Here is a 17755-nt window from a genome sequence, read left to right as displayed (position 1 = left end):
AGCATATGTGTAAGTTGTTTAGAACTTGATTTGCATATACTAAGCAATATTTAATATATGTTTAAAAATATGAGTTGCTAAAAAATGGTAGCTCATGTTGTGTACAACTACAAGACAAACGAGATACTGACATAGTTGCAAAGGTCCTTGTCCCATCTCTGGGTGAACCTCACATTTTTAGAGCTTCATAGTTTCCATAGAGTTTTGCTTACCTCTGTCATTGCCAAATTCTATGTCTTTTGGTTATATTTTTAAATTAATATTAAAAGAACAAAATAAGTCTCTTGGAAATAGGCCATGGCAATATATTTTAAATTCCTACTAACATGCATTAAAATAAATTTAATAGAAAAAATGCATATTTAAAATAGTAGGAAATTTGACAAGGTGGTATGTAAATATTTCCAAACTTGCTGTTTTCAACAAAATTCACTTAGTGGAATAAAAATTTTTGAAAGGATATTTGGGAAAATCATCCAGAGCAGCTGCTGTACTTTGGCAGTGACAAAATTCAACAATTGGCCACATCCAGCATTCAAATGGCAGGAAGATTTGACAAATAGAGGGGATCATGACTTTCAAGAAGATTCACATAGGGAAAAAAAAGTACCTGTTCAAAATATTTATCACTGAGTTAATTCTGACATCTACACAATTTTGTGCAGGATTGCGTGCATCGTCCCTCAGCACCCTTGTCAGTAAACTTAATAAACCATCAGTTCTTGTGCCTGAAAGAAGGAAGTGCAGTCACTGCCTGCCATGTCAATTAACTGCCAGAGAAGAGATTTACATAACAGACTGACAAGGCTCCTAGAGGACCATTCTTTGGACTTAAAATGAGAACTCAAAATCCTCAATTTTCAACTAGATAGAGTTCTTATAAACAAGAGGCTCTTCAGACACAAATGAGGAAAAAAGCAATTAAGTGCTCTAGAGAAAGATAAGAAACCTCTTTTCTTAGAATACGGTATGTGGCATCAGCATCAAATGTACTCATTTATTCATCCAATATTTATTATTCATCTACTAGGTACCTGGCGCTATTCTAACAGTGATCTATTCAATGGTTAGCAGTATGGAAACAATCCATATTGTGAGTGAACCTATTATCTATGAGAGAATGAGACATTAAAAAATCAAATAGATAAATGGATAGATGACAGTTGTAATCAGTAGGGATTGAGTTTAGCCAGTATGCATTAATATGGACATGCAAATTGTTCAAACAGTAAAGCACTTCTATATTAACTGGCAATTAACCGTTTCCTTCTTGATTCTTTTTCTGTAACCCTTCATCTCTCTGTCACTGAGCTGTCATTCAGCAATAAATCATTAAGCATTTTATCATTGCACAATGACTCTGCCATAACACCCTGATAACCCTGCCCATCTTTTTATATGTCATATAAATAAGGCAAACCTGCGGTTAAACTCATCTTGGAGGAACGCCCTGTGATCCTCCGTGGAGCACAGACGGATAAGTGGTCTTGTTAGAAGCATTACAACACTGTTTCTCGCCTACCTTCCTATCTTACAAGAAGATCCATAAAGCAGTTTCCTCTCTGTTTCCCTAATGTCAGTGAGGTGTGGCACTTTCAATATCATACCTCTCCCCTTCCTTTGGGCACAGCTATAGGCTATAAGAATTTTTGCTCTAGTTGGAGATGGATTCACAATGGCCGAGAGACCTACCACTTGTGTTGTCGGTCATATGACATCCCTGGTTTGATGCCATCTAGTGATTGATACCAGAGACATGGACTGCCAACACCAGGCTGATCTTCCTAATGCTTTCGCTGTGCAGAACAAACTGTCCAAGTTGATTTGGGCTCCTGTTTCTTTCATGGCTGAGTTTTTGAGAGTGTGTCCAACCTGCTTAGGAGCTGCCACAATGCTGCTGTTTAGGGGCTGCTTGACTGCCCGTCGCCTGTCAAGCAGGGAACTCCCAGGACCCTGTTCCAATATTCAGGGAAGGGACTGATTTTATTGGTTAATGCTTATACCATACCAATTACTTTCTGTTTTGAATATCATAACTTGAAAGAGAAAGAAAAATAAAGTATTTCACAAGAGAATGTAACAAGCATGCTAAAATTCAATTTGCAGTTCAGAAATGGATCTCTATTAGAATTAGCATTTCAGCTGGAACCTAAAAGGGGTATAGTAATGGACCAGAGGAAACAGGGAACATGGTAACATGGAATTTTTCATGATTCTAAGCATAAAGAACAGGTACAGTTGAAGACCCTGAGGAGTGTAATAGCAGGCCTCCTTCCATGCACTGTACGGAAGGCCAGTGAGACATTATGTAATGCACTTGGGTTAAAATATCTCACCTTCTCTCCTGAAAGCTGACCTAGGTTTTGATTTAGACTTTCTTAAAGAAGACTTAAAGTAGACTTTCTATTAGTAACTGATAGCATAGCAAATAATTTAGTCTTTACAAATCATATGGTCTCTGTGGAAACTACTCAAAACCACCATGGTTGCATAAAAGCAACTAGACGATACATACATACATACATACGCACACACACATATACACGCATAAAAAAAAGTAGCTGGGTTTCAATAAACTTTTATTTAAAAATTAATAGTTAGCCAGATTTGCGGTGTAGCTTGCCAACCACTCCTTTACTTCATGGCTATTACCCTAGAGATGCCTGTGATGTTAATAACGTTTATGAATGTCTATAAAATAAACATCTTTCTGCAATGCTTAACCTCTAGTGTTGTTGTTCTGCTCTCAGCCATAAAGCAGTTACCTTGTGGAATATATTGTCCAGTTTATATGCAGCCCAATTCTCCCAAGCATTTGCAAGAACGTTTTCCCAAACTGATGTTTGGAAGACCTGCCTCCGCTCACCTCACTCTTCTCTGCTGCCCTGCTCTGTATACTTCAGCCATTTAATATGACCCAAACTCTCATCTCCACCTCCATAGCTCAGAGTGACTACAGTGATACATTTGGGACACAGTCCTTTGCATCTCAGTCAGGAAACTGTCCTCTGGCAGAAAGCTAATGTAGTCATGAGTATCACCGTGGGATTTTTCCATATTTCAGGTTTCACAGCCTGGGATAATTAGCTCATAGCTGTTTGGGGGAGGAGGACTTGTCTGATATCAGTTACAGTGTCATGTCTATAAGCAGAAGTTTTGAATCTTCTATTTTTAAATAACAAAAGTATAAATATCCCATAAAAATCTAATTCATAAAAATGAATTTTATTTACTCATAGTAACTGAATTCCAAGGTTCATTTGATTTCCGGTATGGTTTGATTGAGAAGTTTTCAATGTCACCAGATCTTGTTATACATTTATTTGCTATTTTCTATGCTCTGCTTTCTTCTATAAGATAGTTTTAACTTCATGTTGTTCTCTTTTCTTCTAGATAATGCCTATTAGAGCTTAGACTTAATACTATGTAGGCAAGAGAAAAAGATGCTTTTTATTCACTCAGATGAAGAAGAGAGACAGCTTTCATTCCAGAAGTTACCAGTAAATATCTTCTTGTTTCTGGCCTTCGGTTAATGCATACATAAACCCAATCACAATTATTTGACTAAAGAGTTGAGATAGAGTAATTGCTTTAAGAAATTGCATCCCTGTTTCTGGAAGCAATTGTTGAGATCGCTTTTAAAATGTAGGGCGGAGAAAGGATATAAGGCAGTTTCCTCCAAAGTCTAGGTGTTTTGGGGAGGAGGACAGGAATTAGTATCAAGCACATAATAAGAAATTATCAACAGTAGATTTTCTTTAAATGGCTATAAGTACTACATGCATATGCACAAATGGCAATATGCTTATAAAAATTTAAATTTGAGGAAAATTACATATGTATGCTCTTATTTCCCAATGGAAAGGGTTATTGAACTTTCTAACTTTGATATTAATATGGTAAAACTTACTTTTAATAGCAGTTACAACCAGATGTTATGTTAAGCTATTCCTGTGCAATTTGAGGTCTAAATTTGGTTCTTCTACCAATATTAGTCATTCAATTACAAGTCTCTCAGTATAACTCCCAAGTTAATAATGTTGAAATGAGCAGGTGTTGCATCAAAGAACCTGATGGCCAAAGATAATCTTGGTGCTACAGCTTTATACTTTTATGGGCGTGAGTAGAAGCAGGTGCAAATTATTGACTTTCTGCCCCTTTACCTTTATGGTAAATTAGACTGTAGAAATGATGATGGTGGTGTGGTGGTCTGTGTGATACCTCTAGAGTTTTCAAGCTTCTAGGTTAATGCTGCTGAGCAAGGCATATGTTCTTCATATATACTAACACAGATATTGAATTTAGATAAAATATTTAACCGTATCATTATCCTGTTACCAACTACTAAGTATGCCCTACTGAGTATTTGAGAACATCTTTTATGTGTTTATTATCCTCACTGGATTAATAAACTTAAAATGTAAAATACTCTAATCTTCTATGTAATTTCCAAATATTTTTAATCATAAAGCTTTACAATAAATTTTGAACATATGTCATCCAATGTATATATATTTATTAATTATAAATTATATATAATCCAATCTTTACTGGTTTGGAGGACCAGCTGTGGATCTAAACTGCCTAGGCTTGAATTTCAGGCCTGTTATTTCCCAGCTGTCACCTTGAGTGTGACATTTAATAACTCTATGTCTCACTTTTCTCATTTTAAATGGATGGAAACAAGACTAGGTACCAGATACAGTTGTACATATTCAAGTTCAGGTTATCATTATTATCTCATTGCTATTTTACTGCCATATTCACTGTCTTATAAACAAAATAGAAGAAAAGCATTAATGATATTTAGAAAATGTAAGTATGTTTTCTAACATGTTATAATAGAACAACCATGGTTTATTTTTAAATAAAGATGAAGAATAAAACATATTTTATAATACCATCTCCTTACCTATTTTACAATGTTGAAACTCAAAACTAAAATGTAGAGTGTCTCATATTTTCTTCCCACACTACACTGGAACATCTCATACTATGTTTTTGCATCATGTGCTGGAACACAGCCTCATGTTCTTATGGGTTCCATAATGTGGAGTGAGAACCATATTATTTATTATAAAGTAGTAAGGCTATGGTAGTAAACCTTAACAATTTCTGCCCTTGTTTTGCTGATGCCCCCTAAAATTTTATTTATGTAATGACAGTTGTTCATTCCAGGATCCTAAGAAACTCAGCCATTGTAGTTTCCTCCTGACCGGCCCCTAGTAAATGAGTCATAGTATTCTTCCGAGTTTGTTTATTATATGGAGCTTTTCAGTGGCCAAAACACTGAGAGGGAAGGCTCTCCTCTGCATTTCCTATTTAGAGTCTGTATACATAGTTTCCTATTCTGGCCCTGGGTGGGACAATTTGCTGTCTAGTCTTTCCAGGAAGAAGGCCATGCCAGGGAAGAGTCTGGCTAGATATAATTATGCTAATACCCTATTGTGCTTTTTTCTCTTATGTTTTATCAGGAGATGAGATAACTGAGACTTTAGTAAGAATTCAATAGACTGTGTTGGTCCTTATATCTTCTAAATTTAGCCTAGTGTAGTGAGAAATTTAATTTTTAATGTAATTTACTCATTATAAATAAGGCATGTAAGACTTAATGGCAACACAAAAAAAGTTCTAGTCTCTTATACCTTGGTGTCTAAGTTGTTTAGTACTCACAGCACTTATATTTCAATCAATCTTCTAGAGCAGTTAAGAAAGAGTAGAATTATTGTACATGACTTGGGAGGAAAATAAATCTTGTGACCTGCTCATACTGCATTGTGTTTCTTGGTAGAAAAACATGTGCACACAAAGACACACATTAGTGGATCTTAGGAGTTATACTTGATTTAAAATGAACCATGACTTTGTATTATATATTCTTGGCTCCTAAGAAATGGTATTCTGAGTTGAATTATGAAATCTGTTTGTTATAATTTTATATTAGAACCTATGCTTGGAACAACCCTGCACCATCTGTGTCTCTGGTATGTTTACTATCTTTGATAATGAGAATGCGGGAGCCAACATTTCTTTTTATACCTGGCTGCCAGAAGTCTTGGAACACATTTACAGCTCAACCAGGACAAATGGACAGAACTGTATAGCCTTCTTCTCTTATCACCACCTTCATCTAATTTCACATCTTATTCCCAAGACATGTGTTTTCCATAGACCTCATGTGTTTTATTTATTTTAAATATTTTAATACTTTTAGTGGTAAGGTTGCTTCAAATCCTTCTTGGCAGAGGTAAGGAATAAATATTTCTGTGTTCTGTAAACCTTAGGGAAATTAACCTGAAATATTAATAAGAAGATATCTGGGTATTATTACTTAGAGGGGAGAGCATAAGATTAAAATAAATTGTGTCAATAAGTTTTCAGAAATATTAAGTCACAAAGTTAATGCTTGAATGATGAATTAGAATTGCAGATTTAGCCACTTGCCAAAATTTTGTCAAATGAATCATTGAAATTTCAGATAAAATTTAACTGGGTAACATTAAGTCTTATTTACTTCACAGACATACTTTCATGTTTCTTAAAGAAAAAAAGACAGTTTTTGCATTAAATACAGCACTGATGTCATCCTTTGAAAAAGAGAGCAATTTTAGATGGATTCTTGAGAAAAAAAGCCAGGTACAGCCCCAGAAGCAATAGACTGAGTATTAGATCCAAACCAGGCCAGTGTTTTGTGGTCTATGAAAACTTGGAGCTCTGTAGCTTCATATTTTTTTAAAAAGTAAATTAAGAATTATGATATAGACTATAGCTGCTAAACAACTGATAAAGCTCAGAAGATAAAGTGTATATGTATGAAAATTAAATTTGTTTTTTGGGGTTACTTTGATGAGGAAAAAGACACGGCTTCTCAGGCCACACTGAGGAACACTTCTAGTTCTCTGATTTTCACTTCACATGATTTCTATCCAAAATACATTTTCAACCAGTTAGACAGATGATGCTACCTACTCTCAGAAAAATTAATCCCTGAGTAGATATTTATTCAATGATTGAATGTAAATGAAAGCTACTCTATCCCTGTCTGGTGAAGTAACCCTATCCTTTACTTCACCAGAGTTAAATTGAGAAAACAAGTAAGTGACTAATAAAATTCGCTCTCTGGTAAAGTCCCCATCATCTTTTATAGATCTCCTGATGGTTTAACACCCACAGAGCTCTTCTTATTTTAAATGACTTTGTAACTGCATATGAATTTATCCAGTAGCTGATCCTTTTAAAACTAGGACCAGATTATTATAATTTGGGTTGAAATATACAACTCCTATGACTGTTTTTCCTTATTCTTTTTTAAAAATTGTTATTGTATTTTTCCATTACCATGTAGTCTCCTTACACCCCTCGCCCTCTTCAATCACTACACACTGTTGTCCTTGCCTATGAGTCCTTTTTCCTTTTTGCTCAATCCCTCCTCTCCCAGACCCCTAATAGCTGCCATCATGCCCTCTGTCTAAGTGTGTCTCTATTTTGCTTGTTAGTTCAGTTTGTTCATTAGATTCCACATATAAGTGAAATAATATGGCTTATTTCACTCAGCATAATGTTCTCCAGGTCCATACTGCCATGTGGAAGATATTTTTTCTTTTTTATGGCTATGTAGTATTCCACTGTGTAAATGTCCCATAGTTGTTCAATCCACTCATCTACTGATGGACACTTGGGCTTCTTCCATATCTTAGAGATTGTAAATAATGATACAATGAACATAGAGGTGCTTATGTTCTTTTGAATCAGTGTGTTGAGTTACTTCAGATATAGTCCCAGGAAGAGACTGCTGGATCAAAAGGCAGATCCATTTTTAATTTTTTGAGGTATCTCCATACTGTTCTCCACAGTAACTACACTGATCAGTATTCCCACCAACAGTGTAAAAGGGTTCCCCTTTCTCCACATCCTTGCCAGCACTTGTTGTTTCTTGATTTATTGATCATTTCATCTAATTTTTTTCATTTTACAGGCCCAACAGCTTACTGATTTGGAACAAAAATTAGCTGTGGCAAGAAATACACTGGAGAGAGCAGCTCTTGACCGGGTAAGATTATATCCATGAACCATCACAACTTTGGTTTTAGCAGATGAAGCTAGGTTATGTTCATTGCTTCCCTTGATTTATTAATGCAATTTCAACTGCTGTTCATGTATGAAGGTTACAGAATTTATGAGTGCTGGATATTCACTTTGGAACTCAATTTTTCCCTTATTTTTGCTGCTAAATTGACTCAAGTTTCAGGCCCCGTGAGTTCATGGCTTTATTTTTCACCTTACTGGTATATTTGCTCTATAACACCATAAATAAACATGCTTTAAAGCACCAAGAAAGATGACAGGTATTAACTCTGGATGAATGAGTTACAAAGCAAATGGAAGTAGTCATTGATACTTTTCATTGTCAAAATCTTAAATCAGAGTTCGGGAGGTAGAGGCATAAAAGAAGTTAGCTCTCTTAACCATGAAGTCAGTTCGTGTGAAGATAATGCAAGGGTGGCTGACAGTCCCTCTTTATAACAGCTTTATGGAAAGTCACAGAGCATAAAAGTCGCCTTTTGAAGTTCACAAAGTTCTGCTACCATCACCACTATTTACAAAAGATTTTCTTTGGCCTTCTTTTTTAACCTCTTGTCTTCCATTTTGGTTATATCAATTTCTAATTGTCTTACAATTGCAGATACTCAGGGTAAATCAGAACTCCTATCTGAAGCCTTCCTTTGCCTTTCAGTGCTCTTCATATGAGTCATACATGGAGAATAGGGAATTGCTATATGGGAAGGCAAATGTAATAAGGAATTGGTCATATGTTGTAATTCAGAATTACTTTTCTGCTGTTTAATAGTTACAGGACTTCATTAAATGTTTCAATACCTGTCACATTCTGTCTTTTTTTTTCTCATTTTTACACAGCTTATACAGGATTAGGGATATAAATATTTCTCTTTTTTATTTACTTTTAACAAAAGGCTAGAATGATTTTAAAATAACATATTTCTTTTTGTACTTAGCACCCATTCATCAAATATTCAATATAATTTTCTCTAACACTTAAGACATATATCTAATACATATTAATACAGAAAACTCTGAATCTTTGCAAGGAACTATAGCATTTTATTTTTTAATATGAATTATTTTTAAGTTATAGTTTACATTCAATGTTACTAGTTTCAGATGTACAGCATAGTGGTTAGGCAATTATATGTTTTACAAAGTGTTCCCATCCCCTTTACCGTGATATTTTGAGAACCCACCTGACACCATACATAGTAAATCATGTATTTTAGACTTGAGAGATTTAATACCCACATTGCTCTCAATCAAAAGCATGAAGAGTCTACACCTAAATGACAGGGCCGATCCACATGTAACCTGGCTTCACTAAACTTTTAACTGATCTTCTGACAGAGATAAATTCTTGATTAGATTAGAGCTATTCAGCCATGCTTCTAACAGTGGAAAGATAAATTGTCTTTGGATAATCTGGAAATCATCTGGAAAATTTTCAGTTCATTTATATACAAAGTCTGACATGTAATAAAAATATTGCTCAACATGCGGAAAGAGAATGCAGTCTGATCAATATATAGAAGTGGAACAAGAGAAACATACCTGGAGATGATTCAGATATTAGAGTGTAAGGGGAAAAACATATGTGTGTGTGTGTATGTGTATATATGTATATATGTGCATATATGTATCTATATACATGTACACACAAATATATATATAAGAAGAAAAATAACAAAACAAATAAAAGGATAAAAATTTTCACTAGATTTGGATTCTATATACAGTTAAGTAGATATTCTAGAATTAGAACACTATAATGAATGTAATTAAGTATTTATTTAACTGGTGTATTTAATAACAGATTGGATTATTGGACATAATAGAACTAAAGACTAGTGAAATGAAAGTTAATATCAAATACCTATACCAATGTATAGAATGTAAAAACAAATGAATAGGAAGAAAATAAGAAATGTATGAAATGTTCAAATTTTAAAAAATATTTTTAGTTGTTGCCTAGAAAGAGTGACAAACAGAAGAAATATCTGGAGAGGTAATGGCTTTCTACCAAAGTTTTGAAAGACATCAACCACAGATTCAGAAATATAAGTAATCCACAAGCAGGTTAAAAACAAAGATAGCCATGTTATAGTCAGATTGTTGGGTGTTAGGTAATAAAGATGAAGTAAAACAAAAAGAATAATAAAAAGGGAGATATCAACTTAAATAAGTCAATAATTATATTTTTAAATATTTAGGATATTCTAAGTATAAGGTTAAAATTGAACACTGCATTAAACAAAAATTCCATCATTTATACAGTAGGCACCTTTAAATAAAGAATAAGAGTCTAAGTAAAATAATAGGGAACATATAAACTGTGCAAACAGTAATAGAAACACAGTTTATGCATCATTCAAAATACACTTGAAGAATTTTTAGTGGTAAGAAAGGAGTTTTGTATTGATTAGCCCAAGAGAATGTTATAAAAATTCTAAATCAGTATGCATACAACATTTCTTTAAACGGTTCATACATTTTTTAAAGTACACTTAAGACCCATGAACTTAATTATATGCTATATTTTAATATAATTTATTAACAAAATAAACAATACTTAACTTCACCTGAAAAATGGGAATATGAATAAAAACAATGAGGCATCATCTCAGTACCATCAGATTGGTAAAAATCAAAAAGTCAGATGAGATCGAAATCTGATACACTAGTGATAGGAGTGTATTTATTAAAATCAATTATTAAATGTATGTATCTTAGAATTTGCATTTATCCATATGCATTTGGAAGGATGCATAGAGATGTTTAATACAGCAATATTAATATTAATAATAAATGAAAATAATGTAAATGCTTACTGATGGAATTAATATATACAATTCATAAATTTCCTATACTATTTTCAAATAGTAATCAAACTTTAATATTAATGAATAAATGCAGTTATTTGTATCAATGTTGATACAGTTATAACATACTGTTTAGTGAAAAATATCAGAGGTATGTGTGTGGTATTTAACAATTGCTCAGATACACAAAACACATTTTGTTTTGACTATATGTCAGATAGAGGAGAAAGATACATATCAAATTCATGGGCACAATTGCCTGGGGGAAAAGCAGAGTTAAATGATACTAGAGATGCTTGCAAGTATTTCTACTGGTTTCCAAATGTTTTATCTTCTGATAATTGTATAGACATAGATAGTCTTTAATTCATACACAGACCTCTCTGTATATTTTATGTGTCATATGTGATATATAATATATGCATTGTTCATATACATTAGATAATATAATGTATGTATATGTGTATATTAGATAGGTACATGCATATATTTTCATATGCACTTTACTTTATACAATTATATAAATATTAATTATATGTAACATATATAATCAACATTATTTTTTAAACATTCAATTCAGATTGGTACTTACCTGACATCTGTTATATTTTTATGTTGTTTTCTATATACCTCTATATTTTCCAAAGTAAGTTATTTTTTGAAAAGTGGAAAATGTTCTTTCTGCTGTCAAGAGCTTTCCATTTTTCTGATCACAGCACAGCAAAAATTTTATTTAGAAAAATAAGCAAATAAGGTGATTGTATTCATAGATTTGTTTTGCAATAATATACTGTATATGTTTAGCAGTTTTGTAAAGAGAGGAGACTGCTGCCTAACCACCAATTTGAACATGAGTGTTTTGATACAGAAGAGATGGGACACTTGAGGCTAATTCATTTTAAAGCTCTAGTGGTATTACTTTCTCATTTCCCAGGGACTTGGGTCTCACAATGACATTTTTTTTTTCATTACCTACAACCAACACCTCCCCATAGGTAACATGGCTAACTTTTCACACCACATATGTAGAAAGTGTTGTAGCACTGGAATTAGTAAGGGCATTTGTTAGATCCAAAAGGTTTTTCTTCTTAAGGTTTAGTTCTTTGGGACAAATGTGGCTTTTGAATGAAAAACTATATATTTTAACAACTTCACTCCTTTGTGGTTTTCATATTTTAAATTAGTTTATCCAAGTAATTCATATGATATTTAATAGTTTTAGGGAAACCTACCTTCTATTTTATAGACTAGGTCAAATATAATTTATTTTACTAAGGTTACAGATTTGTAAGATATTTTGTAATTCATGAAAAAATACGATTATATCAATTCATGCTAATCTCTCACCATATCCAACTCATGCTACATAATATTGCTTTTTTAAAAGGGAAATGATTCTTTTTTCTGTTGGTGAATTCAGAAAATCAGAGAAACAAATAATCCTGAAGTTCAACTAGACAATCGTTTTTGAAAAAAAAAAATTCTTTCTCTGGCATGATCTCTGCAATGTGTCTTAAGTCTGAAAAACGTGTTTACTTCCCATGGCCCTGAGAAAGCTCAGCCTCCTCTGAGTTTTTAACAACTCTGACTGTTAGCATGATTTTTATTACATTAAATATTTTCCCTGATTTGACTTCAGGTAATCAATTTAGTCAGTCTATACCAGATAGATCAGAAATGCCTTTTGTGTGACCACCCTATGTTAGGTGCTGTGGGAAACAGAAAACATTTATGATACTCTGTCTTGAGTTCCACATCTCTCACCATTTTGTTGGGTATCAACAATTAAGAAATAATTGTATGCAGAATGATGAGGTCATAAAAGCACCAAAAATAAATATGTATATTTTAAGTACATGTGGGTTAGATAGCCTGGCGTGGTCACATAATACTTCATAAGAAAATTATGAATTAATTTTCTGAGTTACAGAGCTTGGATTTAATGTAGAGTTTGTTCCTCCTTCCTCTTCCTCATTCCATGTTGTCCTCCCCCCCATTTCCACCAGCCCCCACGGCCACCCCTCTCTGCCTCCCCCGCCCCATGCCATAGTCTGCATTCAGGATGAGATGTGTTGCGGGGCTTAAGTACAAGTCTCCAGGGTCTGCCTGTGTTCACATCATAGTTTTTCCATTAAATGACCATGTGTGAATCTCTCAAACTCTTTATGCTTCACTGAAACATCAAATAATAATAAAACTCACTTTATAAGGGTGATGAGAAAATTATATGTCTCAAAAAAGCAACATACAGAGAAGAATTTATGGCACCTGGAAAATACTCAGTAAGCATGGAAATTGTTCTTATGAGCGAAGAGACCACAGACCCCGCCTCTCTGTGATACAAATTTCTCTTTTAACCTTCAGCCGCTTGGCACCCCTTTTGCTACAGTGAACTGTAAAAGCATTTCCTATTATTACTGGAGGTTAATTTCAACAAATTTTATGTAAGATAAGTGTGAGGCTCATAAACTGCAGTTATAAAGTCAGAAAGAAATGCTAGTTCACTCCAAAATGAATAAAAACTTCAGTTTCAAGAAATTGCTCTTCACCTCTCTCCATCATCTTGATGCCTTTGTGTGAGACTGTTCCTCTCTTAAGGTGTCTAGCTCCTAAGAATGTTTTGCCTGACTTTGAATAACCTTCAATACCTCATAAAGATTATGAAAACAAATTTCACACTCCAACTTAGCTCTCATAACATATTTAATGCAAGAAGTCTCAGTTTACTATTCCCATATACGCAATAATAACTTTAAAATCTAAGAACCAACCTTGGTTTTTCAAACAATCAATTATTTATTTGGCAATATCTTAGGAATCATAGCCTCAGATACTGGAATGTAAAAACAACTTTATGGTTTAGAAATTTATCTCTCAGATTTTCATATTAACAGAAAAGTTTCTATGACATGTAATCATCACAAAATTTCTCCCCAGAAAGCATGCAAAATTCCATCCATATTCCAGATGACTCATGTCAGGTGACCAACATAGACACCTGGGACTAACTAGTAAGAGAACAAGTACTTATTTTGCCACAGTGTGTCCAGCAGGACACATAACAGGAGCATGATAGTTATTGATTAAATAAACATATGGATATATAACATCATAAATTAATAAACACCATACTTATCCTTTCAGGAATCATAGAGCAGATTTCATGGCAGAAAGTGAAAGGGAAAGCCTTCGGCTTCCACAGCCGTGCATGGTATTTCCGAAGCCAGCAACTGACATTGCACCCAGATCTTTCTGATGACTTTACTCTTTCATGCAAATGAATTAAGGTAGACATAGATAATATCATGTGGATTTTTATTTGTCAGGTGTTGAGACAGTAGCCTTTGCAAGTATATTTAACAGTTTCTAGCAAAAAAAATGCATTTTCTGGGAAAAGTACTCACATATAGACAGGAAATACTGCCTTTAAAATTTTCCATCTTAGGATCACATATATATACACAATAATTTCTTGTAAGCTTTACATATTATACAGCACAAACACTAGTATCTTAATGTCTGAAATGTTAGTTATATTGATGATATACAGGATCGACTGTAAATTATTTCATTATTTTCTCATGTAAAATGGCACTTGCTTATATCCTCTGGGTGGTTTGTTTTATATATTCATATAACAAACACTTGTTTAGTTAGAAACTGGTGATGCTGCAAAAATGGTACCGGTCCTCAGAGAAATTACCTTAGAATAGAAGTAGAAAAACAATAAACATATAAACAATGAGATCATTTGTAATGCTAATCAGGGCTACAAAAGACATCATTTAAGAACTGTGATAGAGATTTTAAAGAAGGAGTCTTCTTGAAAGGGTGATGGGGGACTTTGTTTCCAAGAAGGTAGTGTGTAAGCTGAGACACGAATTTTAATTGGAAGCTTCCTACATAGTTATTTGGAAAAAAAGGTTCTGCAAGCAGAGGAAGCAGCAAGTATAAAGGCTCTAAGATGCAAATGAACTTGGAGTGTTTGATGAGCTATAAATAAAGGACATTATGACAAGTAGGTCCATGTTAAGGAGTTTGCAATTGGCGTGAGGAGAAGGCAGGGCAAAACAAGACTGAGCTTAGGAAGGAGCAGGTTATAAGATCCAGGACAAAGTATACACTATATGGTTTATATCATATTTTTGGTTGACATTTTGTTTCAGTGAACTTTAAAGTGAATAGTGACTCACAGTTTCAAAACAGATCACAGCTAACAATGTGAATGAAAATGTAATCATGTTGTGTAAAATCCTCGCCTGAGTCCTGCTTATGGAACTGGGTAATACCAAACCTGAGGAGTGTTGGTGGTAACAGGCTCTATTAACTAGACTAAATGGAAAACTCTCTCTCTCTCTCTCTCTACACACACACACACACACACACACACACACACACACACACACACACACGTATTTTACAGAAAGGTGGCCAGATTAGGGCAGGATTGCTCACAGCGATCTGCTGTCTCCAGGAGAGAAAAATCTATAATGTAATCAAGGACTGGAACCTGGAACGTGGAACCTGAATCTAAGATCTAAGGTAAAGGCCAAAGGCATTGGCTTACGTTTCAAAAATGAAAGAAAAAATATGAAGCTAAGAGATTAAGAATAGGTTGAAACGTAAGAGAAAGACCGCGTCCTACTGTGGCTGTGAAAGCTGGAGAGCTGGAGGCTCCGCCTACGGAACGTTGCTGCCGCTGAGATCCAGGCGGCGACCGGGGGGCTGTGGAAGCAAATGAGATGATCGTGTCATAGTGAAGGCAGTTAGAAGTGTAACATATATACGCAGCCCCATTGATTATTGCTTTATTGGAAAATCTGTCTTCCTTAGACAATGCTTATTGAAAATTGATGTTTGAAAACGACTAAGTGGATGTTGTTTGTTATTTATTTTCAGCATCCAATTTCAGCATTACTCTGGCATTTGTCTGTTGTGGAAACATATAACTTAAGTTTGTTACATATCCAACTTTGAGACATGGAGAATGTTAAGAGGAACCGAGATATGAACATAGTAAATACAGTAATCATCATTACTTCCTGCATGATCTAAGCAACAAAAGCCGACATTTTAAAGCCATATTAGCTTTAAGTCCCTGCCAAAGCTTGTCTGATGCTGTCATATTAGCTCTATATCCACTGTCTCATTATAATATACAGCACAGAGCACATACTGAAATTGCTCAGTGTCACCGGGCATCTCTCACTTCTGACATAACACCCAATACCATGGCTGAGCTCTTCTTCAGCTTCGTCCCCTCCTGTCCACTTAACAATGCCTCTCCCTTCTAGTCATTGTCAGACTCTCATTTTCTCTTAGACAACTTCATAGGGCAAGATTAATGAGAAGAAAATGCATGTTGGTTCTGTCTTCTCTTTTTCCAGTTGTTGCTCTTTACTGCTGCTTTTTAAAAAAATCTCTTGTCATGACCATAGGGAGACATTTCTTAAACTATCATTCTAGCAATTGACACTCACTCGCAACTGAAAGTTAAATATTATTATATACCACATATGAGTAGAAAGACGAGAGGTAGACACTGGGAAGAATTTAAGTCATAGTCATTACTCTCAAGAGACTGGCAATCTCTTGAGATTGACATGAGTCATCTGGAATATGGATGGAATTATGCATGCTTTCTGGGGAGAAATTTTGTGATGATTACATGTCATAGAAACTTTTCTGTTAATATGAAAATCTGAGAGATAAATTTCTAAATTTGACCATAGGAGTCAAAAAATAGGGGAGGATGCTATATGAAGGTGTGTTTCTGGCATAGTATATAAGAGGCAGTAATTTTGTTGGGTGTATACAACTTTGGCAGGCAGCAAAAACAGATTACGCTGCTTCATTGATCTACGAATGCACCAAAATGGTAATCTCCACATGTGTCAGCTTGTTGCAGAATCTTGACTTCACTAAATAATCTCTCTCATCATCTCTTCTGGCCAGAAGGCCTTATCTCATATCTTGAAATCAATGTTTATGTGGCATTGTCTTATTAGGGTCTGTGACCATACCCCAAATTACTCTTAAGCTACCATGAGATTTCCTAAGAGTTGCATGTCTCTCTTCATTTTGACATCTCAGGGTCTCTCTTTCATTTGTGCTCAGCTCTATATTATTATTAATTTTCAACTTATCAGCATGTAAAAATTTGTTTAGGGGTGGGACCTGGATATTAGATGGGAGGCAGAGATGGTTATCCATATAAGTTCAGTCTGCTTTGTAATGTAAACCAAAAATAAATCAGCCTGAAAACTTCAAACTTTCTTTTCTTCATGGTAAACTCATAATAATAGTACCAGTTTCACAGATGTCTGAAAGCATAAAATTACTTCTTGCATGTGAGAGTGCTTGGAATATTGTAATATCCTATCCTAATATAAGAAGGTATTAATATTATCATTTACAGTCAAAGTAAATTAACTCCTACTTCTCAAAAAGGCCCAGAGGAAATAAGAGTTTTATCAGAAACAAATTTATTTTTTCCCAATATGTGGGGAAATTGAGTTGTTAATACAGGCTAATCCGAGAAATACAGGGGTCTACATTGACAGGGGAGTGATTTATAATAAAGTATGTTGATACTATTAGAAAGATGACAAATTTCTAAGAAGGACATTTTCTACTTCAGAATGACCTCAGAGTATATTTTATTGAATAAATATATTCAGCAAACTATCATTATTGAAATCATGCTAATTCAAGGGAAAAAAGTAAGACTTATCTCCGAACTTCAGTGTTCAAATGTATCATAAAACACATTAACCTCTAAAAACTGAGTGTGAGTTAAACTGGTTATCAAAATGGAAATTTCAAGTTCAGCAGTTACATTTGAAAACTGATATACATTTGTGTGAGGA

The 17755-nt window shown here is 34.3% G+C and overlaps 1 protein-coding gene across 3 annotated transcripts in view; it reads left to right on the top strand.

The window, feature by feature from the left end:
* LUZP2 (leucine zipper protein 2) overlaps nt 1-17755 on the top strand; it is a 353608-nt gene that overhangs the window by 309679 nt on the left and 26174 nt on the right. For all 3 annotated transcript variants that reach the window (XM_054585982.1, XM_054585981.1, XM_054585983.1), the window contains exon 8: nt 7976-8050. In XM_054585982.1, coding sequence (XP_054441957.1) covers nt 7976-8050 — 75 coding nt within the window. The remainder of the gene's footprint in view (nt 1-7975; nt 8051-17755) is intronic.

The sequence above is a fragment of the Pteronotus mesoamericanus genome, unplaced genomic scaffold (genome assembly GCF_021234165.1).
Source record: "Pteronotus mesoamericanus isolate MK-2021 breed Mesoamerican mustached bat unplaced genomic scaffold, CSHL_Meso_final contig_90, whole genome shotgun sequence".
In the NCBI taxonomy this organism is placed as follows: domain Eukaryota; kingdom Metazoa; phylum Chordata; class Mammalia; order Chiroptera; family Mormoopidae; genus Pteronotus; species Pteronotus mesoamericanus.
This window is presented reverse-complemented; position numbering and strand designations above follow the sequence as displayed.